The sequence below is a fragment of the Oryctolagus cuniculus genome, chromosome 14 (assembly GCF_964237555.1).
Source record: "Oryctolagus cuniculus chromosome 14, mOryCun1.1, whole genome shotgun sequence".
In the NCBI taxonomy this organism is placed as follows: Eukaryota; Metazoa; Chordata; class Mammalia; order Lagomorpha; family Leporidae; genus Oryctolagus; species Oryctolagus cuniculus.
The window spans coordinates 61,366,822-61,381,970 of NC_091445.1; the positions used below are offsets into that span (position 1 = coordinate 61,366,822).

Genomic DNA, 15,149 nt, shown 5'->3' on the forward strand with positions numbered 1-15,149 from the left:
CCTTTCTGAACCGACTCCCGAAGTGGCCCACCACCAGAAAAGCAGCCCTGCCACAAAGCACGGGCTAGATCAGGCCTGGCCCTGCAGGCATTTGACTCCTGAAAATCAAACATTTTTCGATATTGGGTGGAAAACCAGACCATTCACATGACAATAATTAACTTATATTTGTGGTCTATTAAACCAGAAATTCACACAGGACAAGATAAGGCAGATGTCTATACTAACACAAGGAAAGAGCACGGGCCAGGTCTTGCATACCTAGCCCTGCCCAAACAAAGAGCTGGAACTGGGCTGGGTGGAGGAGGTGGGGTCAAAGCTCATCTATGTTTGCTACTTGGCCTTCTCCAAAGGAAAAGTAAACTTTCTACTATCTTCATTCCAGAAGGGAGTTTTACAACTTGGAGCAAGGCACTCACTGAAGTTAGGTGCCTACCTTCACACAGGAGCTGGGAAATGCAGGCACTGCCCTGCCCAGTTTCTCAGTACATTTCAAAGACATGGTTTTCAGGTCCTTAAGAAAATTCCTGGGTTTTAAAACTGGCCCAAGGCCTTTAAGATTTGCATCTTAAAAGAAAGAGAAAGGAAGTAAATGCTCTAAGAAAAGAGAAGTGAGGGACTAGCCATCAAGCCTTTGATTATAATGTAAGTGTTGTGCTAAGTAGGCTAAACCTCTACCTGTGGCACTGGCATCCCATAAGGGCACTGGTTCCTGTCCCAGCTGCTCCTCTTCCCATCCAGCTCTCAGCCTATGGCCTAGGAGAACAGTGGAAGATACCCCAGGTCCTTGAGCCCCTGAACCTGCATGAGATACCCGGAAGAAGCTCTTGGCTCCTGGCTTCAGCTCTAGCTTAGCTGTTGTGACCATCTGGGGAGTGAACCAGTGGATGGAGGATCTTTCTCTCTGTCTCTCCCTCTATCTGTCTGTAACTCTGCCTCTCAAATGAAAAAGTAAAACCTTTAAAAAAAATAAAAATAAAAAATGTTATCTCAAAAAATATTAAGTTGAAAAAAATTAAAACTTATTCAAGCTTTGGAGAATATTAAGGCTGCCTTGGTAAAACTGGGGCTATGTATTTTCCCTAAGAAAATAGCAGTAAAGACAGAATGGAAAAAAATGCTTTTCTAGTCTTCAGTTGATTAACAAACCTTGGGAGATAGTGCAGGAAATGAGAGTATTGATCTGGCAACCCCTAGAGCTAGTACATAGTAGGTGTTCAATAATAAATGCTTCTTCAACAAGTGACCAATGAATCTTAGTACTTCCAACTTTTAAAAGGTGTTACAGGAAAATAGCTGCAGAGAAATTATGATTACCTTAGTTGTTTGTCTCACATGAAAGAATTTCCAAGTGGACAAGGCAAAGATAAAAGTGAGATTTAAAGGTTGAAAAGCAAGATTTATTAGAGTCAAAGACCTCCAGCCAGAGTGGCATGGAGAGGGGCTGCAAGAGAAGCAAACCCAAAGGACCGTGTAGCACTGGGGCCAGCGAGGCCTGAGGCTCCGATCTGAAGTCCTTCGACTCCAGGGAAGTTCTGTTTCCAGTGACCTAACTCTTGGCTGCCATAGCTGCCAGGGCTCTTTGTAAGCTGACTTCTGCTGAAGCCCTGGATTTTCATATCGAAGACCAATGCAGTGAACTGGCCTGTTGAGTCTGCTTGATGGCAGATCGCTGTGTAAAGCAGCCATTAATTGGCTGCCACCTATCTCTACATTGCCTCAGTGGCCTAGCTTCTCTTCCTCCTGGTTTTTGTTAAAGCAGACCAGAGGATGCAAGTCAAGGGGTACTCAATCCCATCTCTATAACCTTTGGTGGCCTAGACTAGAAGTCTATAGTCCCAGGCACGTTCTAATAGTGGTTTTTCTGTGAGGTAGACAATGCCCATAAGGACAGCTATGTTTTGATTTTAACATCAAAATGGCACCAATGTAAGGCCACCACAAAACACAACAAACACTGGAGTTAAGGGAGAGGTTTATTGTCAGATGGGGGAGACCCGACAGGCTGGAGGGAAAAGGGCAAAGAAGAAAGAAAGAGGCAGGGAGAGAGAGAGCACGAGCATGTGCGGGAAGCAGGTCCTGTTATACTCTTGCAGGGGTAGGGAAGTAGGAGCAGTGAATCCCGTTAGGGTGGGGTGGAGCTGGCACTTGCAATTGGGCCATTTGGTCACCTGACATCTAGTGAGCCAGGCTGGCAACAGGGGCCAGAGCCTGAGATGGCGCCACAGGTAAGATGGCACCATTTTACTAACATTAGGGACAACCCATGGTACAGGGGCAAACTGGACCATGGGAGGCCTGTAAAATAAAAGAAACTGGACAAGCAGAAGTGAAGTGGCCTCATTTCTCTCAGTAGTCCCCCTTTATTCATAGTTTTGTTCTATATGGTTTCAGTTACCCATGGTCAACCAGGATTTCAAAACATTAAATGGAAAATTTCAGAAATAAACAATTTATGAGTTTTAAATTATGAACAGTTGTGAGTATGGTGATGAAATCTTGTAGCATCCTGCCCAAGATGTGAATCACTGTTTGGTACACAAATTTGTACAGTTAAATAACACGTGTGTGTTTGTGTGTGTGTGTGTTTGTATACATACATGAAAAAAAAAAACAGGACAAATAGGGTTGGTACCATCTGCATTTTCAGGCATCCGCTGATGGTCTTGGAACACATTCCCATGGAAAGTGGAAAACTACAGTAGCTCTGGGATCCAGGTGGAGGATTAGAGAAGTCAGGGTACCAGAACAACACAGACCCATGTAGGTGGTTGAGAAGAAAAAATGGAATGAGAAACAGTTCACCTAACTCTGAGGACAGACCCAGATCATAGCCAGGAGGACATTCAGGTCCACAAGGCATGGCTTGTACGGAGGATTAGAGTGAGACTCCCAAGCAGCCAAAACCAGCCGGGGTAGCATTCCCAGAACATCAGTTTGGACAAGCAGAGATGGACTGTTGGGAAAGATGTGCTGAAAGCTTATGGCAGAAATAGCTGAAGTCCAATCATGAAGGCAAAGGGAATAGAGGATGTTTGTAAGCCTGTCTCCTGAGTCTGAGCAGTGCCTTTTGGAAACAATATGACTCATACATTTCAGCAATGCCCAGACTTATAGCGCTCAGGCAGAGAAACTGAACAGTCATCTAACAACTACTAGAAGCAAAGAAGATAAAAAGCAGCAAAAAGTTGCAGTAAGTCCTTATGGTGTACATGCCGGGCACTGTTCTAAGAACTTTTAGGTGGAACACATTCAACCTTCACAATGACCCTGTTCTGTGCCCCCAATCCACAAATGAGAAAACTGAGGTAAACACAGGCAAATGATTAGTCCCATGTCCTGCAATTCAAAAGTGGGAGACCTGGAATCAAATTATGCAGCTTAAAATCAGTTAGCTTTTTTTTGTATAAGATAAACATCATAATAAAATAAACTGAAGACATAGATAGCAGCATGGTCCCGAATATCAAGTATATAAAATAGGCTCTACTAAATAAATAGTTTAGCTCTCTGCATGACAGAGGAAATATTATCCTGATCTCTACATTTATTTATCAAATAATATAATGTTAGGGTTTGATGGTAATTTTTATAACCCCTCAACATTTTTCTTTAATACTCCAAAGTTATTTGTCAATATGCAGTTTGTACAAATTGAATTTAGTTATATCCATTCATTATAAATGTGATAGCATGCAAACTTTCATGAGTATAATTTACAAGGCTCATTTACTCTGTACTTTTACCAAACCCAAGCATGACTGTGCAAACACTTGCTGTCAAACTGTGAGCTTAGCCTACACATATTTAAAATTCAATTTGAATCCTTTGCAAGTAAAGAGAAAAAATGTCCTGGCCATTTCAAAATGCTGTTTGAGGAGTTTCTTAAATGTATATTTATGCTTAAAACCCAAGGAAGCTGTTTAAAACATCATCCATAATTTAAAACAATATGTACGTGGTAACTTTATTTTATAACATAGATTCAAATTAACCAGATGAATTTCTACCTGTTTCAGTCGTTTAGACAAAAAAGTTAAATAATGCAGAGAACATCTTTTCAGGAACAATTCCTCTTACCCTTTCTTATGTCAAAAACAAACTTGTCCAAAAAAGTCCTTGTCTTTTGTTGCAGACCATAATGGAAACACAGATATTTATTTGTTTCAAACAATGACTGTAGTATTGTAAGACTTTTTCTTAATGTGCCATGAAATAAATGGCAACAGACTTGCTTAATAAGTGTAGGAATCTCTCCATAAGACCTTGGGTTAGATTCAGCTAAAGGCTTTGAATACTAGATCAGTGGGTTTTCTTGTTTTGCTTTGTTTTTTTTCCCTAACATGCTTTTCTGCAATTAACTAGAATGGTGGGATACATCTGCATAAAAGCTTTAATGTGTGGGCCCTCGGGTGCTGGCTGAAGCAGCCTCACTAAAGCAAAGTGTGGAAGTCAGGTTTATAACATCCAAGAGAAGCAAAGAGAGACCACATGGTCTCTCTAATGAGAGAATGAGTGGAAAACTCACCGTGTGCGTCTGTGCTACTGTGTACTGCACAGGATCTCACATGCTGACGGGGAGTCACTACATGTGGATAAATGAGACTAACCTTACCATAGACCCCCTCTGTGCTGCTCCATTTCCCTCAAGGGAATGTCTGCAATGGAGGAGTTACCTTCTGACCGTACAAGAAGGGAGACTGCAGAAAGAGAACTGTTATTATCCCTTTATGGTACCATTTGTAATTTTTCCACAACTGATTTAAACTGTCCTAAGTGATCAGAACCCAGCATTGTTTTTTAACTTCTATTTGTGTGTGTAATAGTCTGGCATCTCCCAAATCAATATACATGTCACCTGTGCTGGAAGCAACACTCAGGTGTTTGTCAACGTGTTGGTTGGTTGAATCTAGGACACAGGAAGCATCTCGACTATCAAAGACATGACTAATATGCACTACTTGAAACATCCCATCTATCGTAACCTTTTGTTACAATATGAAGACCTTGTTCAGTGGAATGGGCTCCCTAAGTATAGATTTTGGATATACACTCACAGTCAATGCTTTCTTAATTTCCAGAAAATTAATTTCAACCTTAATGTTTTAAAAATATCACTCACAGATTCTTATATGGGAATTATGTACACAGCATCTTGTTCGTTCTGGGATATTAACATTCTCATTTTCTGTTATAGGCAGAACTGAACCGTTTCCAAGATACAAAGAAACTCCTGCAAGATTATTACAGGGCAATGGAACGCAAAATCCCAATAGATGACAGCAAGAGATTTACTCGAATCCCGTTGATCCGACTGGATAGTAAAGATATTTCAGAAAACCAGCTTAGGTAAGGAAGGCTAGCCTATCATGTTACACTGTAATTGTTTTGAAAGTAAAGCTTCGTGATTTTAAATTCTTCACCACTAATAAAAAATCATACTTTGTCTGCAAATCTGAACTTCATAAAAGCTCTAAAAACTGAATGTTATCTTTTTTCTAACCTTGGTGTGTTACTGCTTTAAGACTAGTATGTATTATATATCCCATTTATAGTGAATCTTTACTCATTTTGCTGCAGAGATATTATGTGTCATTCTGCTGGGGATTTAGGGAATGTGTGTGTGGTACATAAGCATTCTGACACACTTTCAGCCCCTAGAATTTCTGAGGATTCTCAACCTCATTCATTTTTATGAAAGAACCCAAGCAGGTGTGTGTGTGTGTGTGTGTGTGTGTGTATAAGAGAGCGAGAGCAAGAGAGAGAGCGAGAGCGAGAGTGAGAGAGAGAGAGATGCTAAGCACATGAAAATGGAAAGAGTTAAGACCATGAAAGGGGTTATGAGTCTTATAGGTGAGGAAATTGAGAACCAGTGACTCCTCAATCATATGTGATTATTAACTCAGTAGCCTGAAAAACTTTATTATTAGTCTAACATCAGATCCCTGCTACCGAATTAACTTGTAGTTGTAGGTTTTCTGGGATTTTCTTCAAAATTAGGGTGTGAGAAAAACTCTATTTTCAGCTAAACAAATACCGCACAATATGAAAATTTCTAAATAAATGTTTCTATAGATATAATGGGTGGGGGATGGGAAAGGACAAGATGCCAAACCCTGACCTGAGAACTATGGACACATAGAAAAATGTCTTCAAGCCAGTATTGTGGCATGGAAGGTTAAGCTGCCACCTGCAAGACAGGAGTCCCATATGGGTTCCAGTTCAACTCCTGGCTGCTCTACTTCCAATCTAGCTCCCTGTTGTGTCTGGGAAAGCAGTAGAAGATGGCCCAGGTGATTGTGCCCCTGCCACCCAGCTGGGAGACTGGATGAAGCTCCTGATTTTGGCCTGGCTCAGCCCCAGCTGTTGCATCCATTTGGGGAGTGAACCAGCAGATGAAAGATATCTCTCTCTCTCTCTCCCTCCCTATGACCACCATCCATCTCTCCCTTTCTCTCCATAACTCCACCTTTCAAATAAAAAATAAATAAATAAATAAATAAAATTTTTAAAATAAAAATCTCTTCAATAAATGAGGGTGGGATTGATAGTAATTCCTGTGATGTGGATTCCAACTAGCAAACATCAAGGAGCTAGAAGTAAGAATTAAAATAAATTGAAGTGATTAGAAATAGAATTAAAGTCCTTAAAATTAAATGAGTTGATTAAAAGTAAATTAAGGCCGGCGCCGTGGCTCACTAGGCTAATCCTCCGCCTTGCAGCGCCAGCACACTGGGTTCTAGTCCCGGTCGGGGTGCCGAATTCTGTCCCAGTTGCCCCTCTTCCAGGCCAGCTCTTTCCTGTGGCCAGGGAGTGCAGTTGAGGATGGCCCAAGTGCTTGGGCCCTGCACCCCATGGGAGACCAGGACAAGTACCTGACTCCTGCCATCGGATCAGCACGGTGCCCCAGCCGCAGCGCACCAGCCACGGCAGCCATTAGAGGGTGAACCAATGGCAAAGGAAAACCTTTCTCTCTGTCTCTCTCTCTCACTGTCCACTCTGCCTGTCAAAAAAAAAAAAATAAAAAAATATAAAAAGTAAATTAATAAACTAAAACGAGGAATTAAAATATTATTTTGTCAATACCAATAATGAGATCTTGAGAAAACAAAAACTATAAATATAAAGAGAAGGGGAAAGGAAGAAGTTAGATTTTAAAAATAATATATAGACATGAATGTTAAATTTAAATACCTAAGGAGATGACTTGTGTATTTTATATTGAAAGTACTATATTTGTTGTGTTACAAGCCTGCTCATTCAATGGGGGTGCCAGAGTTGCACAAACTAAGTGTAGGGTGATGAATTTATTTTGAAGTCAGGCAGATCCGGTTCGAATTGTCAGTCTGCATTTATAATAACTATATGTAGGTAATGTAGGTAACAAGACAATTTTTCAAGTCAAGTCACTCCAGTTCTTCTGTTTCAGTTCTTTATGTGTAAAGTAGGGTTTTTCTAGGAAGATTACAGAAAATAAAATCTAAAAGCATTTGGTACCATGTCTGGGCATCAGTAGACTTGCAAGCTAGTCCCAATAGCCCTCAATAAATGTTGAATATTATTATTTCTATTCAGTATTTCAATTGTGAGTCTTACACATTCTTTCATGGTTTGTTTTACTCTCTCGTTTCGAAAAGTATTTGAGATGACCTTAATGCTGCAGGGTTATGCGATACCTCAGGCCCCAAAATGCATTCTCTCCTTTAAATACAAATAACAGAGAAATGTTCAGCCAGCCACTGAAGGAGAGCTTTGAAGTTTAAAAGAATAAAAATTTCCAAAGTCAATATAAACCATCAGAGCCAACCACAGAGGCCAAGTTTCAGTGCCTAGAGTGGCAGTGCATTCTGTTCTTAGCACAAAATAGAAAGTCAGACATAATAGAGATGCTATTCATGTTCCTTAATAGAGTGAAACTGGCAAAGAACAGCAAGTTATTTTCTGCAAAACAGCTCTATACCAATCTCAGCCTCAAATCACTTCTGTGGCTATCTACTGGAACTATCAGCCAATCAACCAACCAACCAATTCACCACACTCATTGTAATGTATATAAGGACAAGCACAAAATTAAACATTTTCATATAGCTTGTCTGTTTTATTCCTCCCAACAACTTATAATAAAAGTGATGTGATCCATAGTAGTTTCCATGTTAATAGCAGTAACTAATACTTAATTGGTAATGAATATTATTAATCATAATGTTGTTATATTATTCTAGGAGGAACAGAGCCTCAGAAAGTCAGGTAACGTTCCTAAGTTCATATGTACTGATAGCAACAGAGTTATCCAGACTGAGTTTTTCCAGTAAATGAATTCTAAACTCATATTCTTTTTCTAAAAGATAGGCCTCCACTGCTGTCCTGCATAGCAAGGCTTCAGAAACGCATGTTGCACGGTATGAAATGCCCAGAGATGATCAGGCATGCTTTACCTTAATTTACTGGACACGAATCACAGCTGAACTGAACTGGCAGTGTCTTAGCCTTATTTGACTATTAAAATGTAATTTAAGTTAGACGTGGAACAGTAGTAAATCCTCAGTGCATTGTGGAATTTCAAGCACAGTAAGACCGAGTTTCAAATTTAAGAAACCTTTCAGGTGATACTTCAAAATAACACCTGTTTATTGAAGTTTGCAATCATATTTCTGAATCACTGCTTTGTTCTCCAGCCACTTGAGTCTACAAATCAAAATGCTTGACTTTCTTCCTCTGGTTTCACCAATGACATCCTTGGAGTTACTCCCTCCCCAGTCCCTCCCTAAGCTGAAAACCCTTTGCAATTCTGTCACCAAAGGAAGAGGCTCCAGTAACAGTAAAAATTCTACCTTGTGAATTTCTCCCTGCTTTAGTTAACCTTTGAGATTCTGGGGTCCTTCCACATCAGAATATTTCTAGGGCAGATCTAAAATTTCTGCATACAGACAGCAATATGGTTGAGAGAAGGCAGAGAGAGCTTAATTCTGTGTTCCCAAAGCCCTTAACAAGAGATCTTCACTATTCTGGTTCAAGAGAGGGGAGGGCTACAAGATGTAGAACCAACCCACTACCAAAACCTTGTTGCCTCCACATGATATGGCGGCTTTCAGATTCACTTAGTCATATCCTAGTTTTGAACTGTCTACTTCAGGATGCCCTATTCCAATTGGTTTGCTTTTTCTTGACTGGCTTACCCCTCAGTGGAAGTATATGTTCTGTATAAATTTCAAAATTGCACTTATTCATAATATCACTGTTAAATCCTCCTCTTAATAATTACTGAGAAGTAAACTCATGAAGGAAGTCCTGTGGTTTCTTTTTTGTTTGCTTGGTTGTTTTTTTTGTTTTGTTTTGTTTTGTTTTGTTTTGTTTTTTCTGCAGGGGCAAGGAGGGTTGGAGTTTTCTCTTATTAACAAAACTTCCTAGACCATAAAAGTTTGAATACAGTCTTTTATAAGCTTATCCCTATTAAAGGAATTCTTCCAGGAAAACTTTGAATATTGAGATGAAAGACAACAAAATTCACAAAGTGACATGGGTATAAAAATAGAATTCTACTGAATAAAGTCTTTGTATTTCTTTTGTTTGCTTATTTTCCAAAGAATTCCTCTAGTTCCTCGAATATCCATTTCTCCAGAAACAGGCGTGCCCAGACCAAAATTAAAAGCAATACTGAAAGGCAAGATTGATTACTCACTAGAAAACGTGCAGACAAACTTTGAGGCAGATGAGAGGTTGGTAATGGACACCTGGCAGCAGGCTTCCTTAGCGATATCTAACATGGTAAGCAATGTTATTACTACAGTTACTTTCAGTGATACCCAATCATTAAATGTGAAGTTTGCTAATATACTGTGTGTAGAAATTGCATACAATGTTCGCAAGCATTCTATAAAATTATGCCTTCAAGCAGACTTTTTTTTCTGAAAGAAATAGAGGTAAAATGATTCATTCAATAACTATTGGAGATCATGAAAGAGTGAGCCAATACCAAACTATTATTTTCTGGACTGGGCCAGGGTTCCAACTCCAGGAGTCCAACAGGCCTGTCAGAGAGAGGTAGGTGAAATATCAGGCAATGAGAGGGCTGGGACTGTCACTAAGTGTAAATCACACCCTTGGTGATAAGGCACTTGCTACTCTAACATGGCCAATTTTGTCATCCATGAATGAAGCCCGGAGTGGCCATATGCTTCCAGTGTTCTAAGAAAAAAAGAGAAATTTTGATTTTTATTTGAAACTACTGATTTTAGCTTATGAGAGTGAAATCAAACTCAAAAATATTCTGTAGAGCCAAGCAAAACACACTTCTAGCCTATAGGTCTCTAACTCACCACCTTTGTGCTAGACATGCTTCCTAAGTCACTTGTTGGGTCAGTGTTATTATCTTCTTTGCAGTAGAAAACTAAGGTTCACAAAGGTTAAGAAACAAAATGAAATTTGTCTACATGACTTTAAAATTCATATCCTTTCTAATTAAAAGGGAAAGGAAACTTTCATCCAGAGACTGCCCACCATTCAGAAAACACACTGAGAGTTTAATTCAGATGACTGCTGTCCTTCATCCACTGAGTCCTGGGTCCACCAATAAGATAACAGTTTTCATTTTATGCCAAGCCTTCTTTAAATTATTTATTGAAATTATTATAATAATTATTACTTTTGAATTATTATTTGAAATATCCCATTCAAACAGAAGGCAGTGTCAACTTTCCAAAAAGATTTTGTGAAAGACGTAGAAGGGAAACTTTAGCAGCAAACAGAATTTCTCATGGGGCATTTTCCAAATCCCTTCTCAGCCTCCATGCCTCCAGGCTACTTTATTTCTGAACTTCTTGCAAAGAAGTCCCAGGATCTCCTTTCTTTTCATTCTCATTCTCTCTCTCTCTCTCATTCTCCTTACTTCTTTCTTTTCTTAATCTTAGAAACAATTGTAAATCCTCTCATTGTCTTGCTTCTTTTAAAAAAACATTTTAGTGTGGATTTTGACACACATAAAGAAAGTTCACAAAATTAAAATAATATGGCTTCGGCCGGCACCACAGCTCACTAAGCTAATCCTTCGCCTTGCGGCGCCGGCACACCGGGTTCTAGTCCCGGTTGGGGCGCCGGATTCTGTCCCGGTTGCCCCTCTTCCAGGCCAGCTCTCTGCTGTGGCCAGGGAGTGCAGTGGAGGATGGCCCAAGTGCTTGGGCCCTGCACCCCATGGGAGACCAGGAGAAGCACCTGGCTCCTGCCATCGGATCAGTGTGGTGCGCCGGCCGCAGCGCGCCGGCTGTGGCGGCCATTGGAGGGTCAGCCAATGGCAAAGGAAGACCTTTCTCTCTGTCTCTCTCTCTCACTGTCCACTCTGCCTGTCAAAAAAAAATAATAATAATATGACTTCATGAAACCACCTAAAGTAAATACTCATATCACCACTACACCATGTGGGAAATGGAACCAGCTCTTCACCTGCAACTCCTTTTTGTGCCCATTCCCAATCCTAACCTCCTTCCTCCTCACTAACTGGGCCTGCCATCTTGCCTTGTAGGAATCATTTCTTGATCCTTTTAAAAAAGATCTTTATTTCCTAAGTCCATAGCTCTAAACAATGCATGTAGGTTTGCATGCTTTTGAATTTTAGAATAACGGACTCATGCCTTTTATCTTTCTGTGTCTTCTTTCACTCCGCGTTATTTGTGAGATTCGCCCCATGTTGTTTATATCTTCAGTCTGTTCATTTCAGTTGTTACAAAGTGTTCTGTTATGGATATCTTAGGTTTATTCATTTATTCATTTTATTTGAAAAGCAGAGGGAAAGAGATTTTCCGTCCCTTAGTTCACTCCTCAAATACCAACAAGAGCTAGGGCAAAGCCAGGCCAAAGCTAATCTATGTCTCCCACAAACATGGCAGGCACCCAAGAACTTGAGTCATCACGTGCTCCCACACAGAGTGCGCATTAAGAGGAAGCAGGGATGGGACTTTAACCCAAGGAATATGATATGGGATGCTGGCCCCCTAAAACAGTAACTTCACCACTGTGCCAAATACCCACTCCCATCAGAGTTTATTTAGCCAGTCCATTATTGATGCATATATTAATTTGTAATTGGTGCCATTATAAATATGCTCTATAAGCAAACTTCTATGTTTCTACTGGTGCCCATATGCACTTATAACTATTGAGTATATAGGTAGGAGTATGTGTTATCTTCAATGTCAGTAGACAGCAGTATTGTCAGTATATAGACAACATTTCAGCTCTCACCTGTAATGTGAAATCTTTCCCCCATTTCACTGCATGATCAGTTTTGTCATAAGTTAAATGGCCATGTGTGTATGGGTCTGTTGCATTCCTCTATTTATCTGTCTTTGTACTAATACCACACCAATATCAGACCGTTCATTTATTGCCTAGATGAGCAAGTCTTCCCATCTTGTCATCTGTCAAGATCATTGTGGTTCTTCTTGGTTCTTTGTCTTTTTTGTTGTTGTTGTTGAGTTTTTGACTTTTTAAAAAATTTAAATTTTATATTGAATCTTTTAGTCTTTAAGAGTGTCAATATATTTCATAGATGCAATTCTTAGAACATGATGATACTCCCTTTCTCCCTCATGCCTCCTTTTCTCTCCCTTCTACCTCTACTCCCTCTCCCTTTCTCCCTTCTCCTCCTCACTTTTGAGATAGCATATCTTTAATATGTATTTCATTCAAAGGCTTAATGTACCAGTGAATAGAGTTAAATAAATAAAAAGCAAAAACACCATAGTTTAGTGTAAACATAGGCAAAGGCTGTGAACAATAATCAGATGGAAAAATGAGAATTTCCCCCATGCACATTAAATTTCAAAGTAATCAAAGATCATAAAGCTATCATAGCATAACATTCTTAATCATTAGTTTGACCAACATATAAAACAAATTTTGGCAAAGTTATATTTATAGCAATGCTAATACACACAGTAATTTCTTTTGTTCTTGTTTCTGTTTTTTTTTTTTAATTTTAGCTTCCACATATGAGAGAACATGCAGCATTTGTCTTTCTGCGTCCCACTTGTTTTACTCAACATGATATCCTCCAGTTGTATCCATTTTGCTGCAAATGGTAGAAACTCATTGTTTTTATGGCTTAGTCGCTATAAAATAGCTATTTTAATAACTAAATAACATTCCATTATGTATCTATGCCACATTTTCTTTATTCATTCATCTGATGATGGACACCTTGGTTGATTCCACATTTTGGCTATTGTGAGCAGTGCTGCTGTAAATATGGTGGTGTAGGTATCTCTTTGATACAATATGGTTCTGCCTTTTGGGTATATACTGAGAAGTGGGATTGCTGGACTGTATGACAAATCGATTTCTAGATTTTTCAGAAATTTCCATACAGTGGCTGGGATAATTTACATTCCCACCAACAGTGTCTAAGTGTTCCCTGTCTCCACATCCTTGAGAGCATTTGTTACTCTCTGCCTTTTGAATTTTAACTATTCTTTTTTTATTATTTTATTTAAGGTATACAGATTTCATATACACAGATTCAGGAACACAGAGATACTTCCCACTCTACACACCTTCCCCCCCATGCTTGCACCCTTCTTCTTCCACCCTCTCCTGTTCCCATTCTTTTTTTTTTTTTTACAAAGATCTCATTTCAGTTAACTTTATACTCATAAGATTAACCCTACACTAAGTAAAAAGTTTGACAAATAGTATGAAGAAAAAAAACCCACAACACTGTTCCTCAATTGTAGAGATAGAGACTGTTAAAAATCATCACATCTCAGGCTGGCGCCGCGGCTCACTAGGCTAATCCTTCACCTTGCAGCGCCAGCACACCGGGTTCTGGTCCCGGTCGGGGTGCCGGATTCTGTCCCGGTTGCCCCTCTTCCAGGCCAGCTCTCTGCTATGGCCAGGGAGTGCAGTGGAGGATGGCCCAAGTCCTTGGGCCCTGCACCCCATGGGAGACCAGGAGAAGTACCTGGCTCCTGCCATCGGATCAGTGCGGTGCGCCGGCCGCAGCGCGCCGGCTGTGGCGGCCATTGGAGGGTGAGCCAATGGCAAAGGAAGACCTTTCTCTCTGTCTTTCTCTCTCACTGTCCACTCTGCCTGTCAAAAAAAAAAAAAATCATCACATCTCAGAGTATCAATTTCATTTTATAGATTACCTTTTAGGTACTCTATTAGTTACCACAGATCAGGGAGAACATATGGTATGTGTCTTTTTGGGGCTGAATTATTTCACTAAGTATAATGGTTTCCAGTTGCATCCATTTTATTGCAAATGACAAGCATTCCTTTTTTTAAAATTTTACTGCTGTGTAGGCTCTTTGTGTTTATATATAAGTTTTCAAATCAGCTTGTCATTATTCACAAAAATGTTGATATAGATTTTCTTCAGACAATATTTAACAGATTGGAAATTCTCTTTCATTCCCAATTTTCCATGAGAATTTTTTTAAAAATAAGTTGCATTGTAAATGCTTTTCCTGCATCTTTGCAATTATCATATTATTTTCTCCATTTTTTTGAGTTAATGTGGAAAATTACATTGATCATTTTTTAATGTTAAAATAACATTGCATTCCTGAAATAAGTCCAATATTGTTATGAAACATCATTCTCTTATATATTGCTGAATTTGTTTTATTAATAAGTTGCTCAGGATTTTTGAATCTTTATTCATGAATGAGGTAATTGTGTAATTTTCCTTTTTATACTGTCCTTGATAGCTTTTAGCATTCAGGTAATATGAGGCTCCTAAATTGAACCTGTCTTTCTATTCTTTGTATGAGTATATGGATGTTTGGCATTATATCTTCTTGAAATGTTTGATAGCATTCACCAAGGAAATGACTATACTTAAAGTCTTTTAAAATTTTTTTCATTTATTTTAATTTTATTTGAAAGCCAGAAAGACAGAGACAGACAGAAAAAGATCTTTCTTCCACTGGGTCACTTCCCAAATTCCCACAACAGCAAGGGCTCAGCCAGGCTGAGGCCAGCAGCCCATCTGGGTGGCATGAACTCAGGTAGTTGAGCCCTCACTTGCTGCCTACCAGAATGCTCATTATCAGGGATGTGGAATTGAAAATGGGGCCTGGACTTGAATCCAGGCATTCTAAAATGAAATGTATATATCCCAAGAAGCACCTCTACTACAGCTTAGTGGCTTATTA

At 39.5% G+C, this 15,149-nt stretch overlaps 1 protein-coding gene across 11 annotated transcripts in view; it reads left to right on the forward strand.

Annotated features, from left to right (window-relative positions):
* SPEF2 (sperm flagellar 2) overlaps window positions 1-15,149 on the forward strand; it is a 210,962-nt gene that overhangs the window by 128,703 nt on the left and 67,110 nt on the right. For all 11 annotated transcript variants that reach the window (XM_051853818.2, XM_051853824.2, XM_008262116.4 and 8 more), the window contains 2 exons: window positions 5,198-5,349; window positions 9,585-9,765. In XM_051853818.2, coding sequence (XP_051709778.2) covers window positions 5,198-5,349; window positions 9,585-9,765 — 333 coding nt within the window. The remainder of the gene's footprint in view (window positions 1-5,197; window positions 5,350-9,584; window positions 9,766-15,149) is intronic.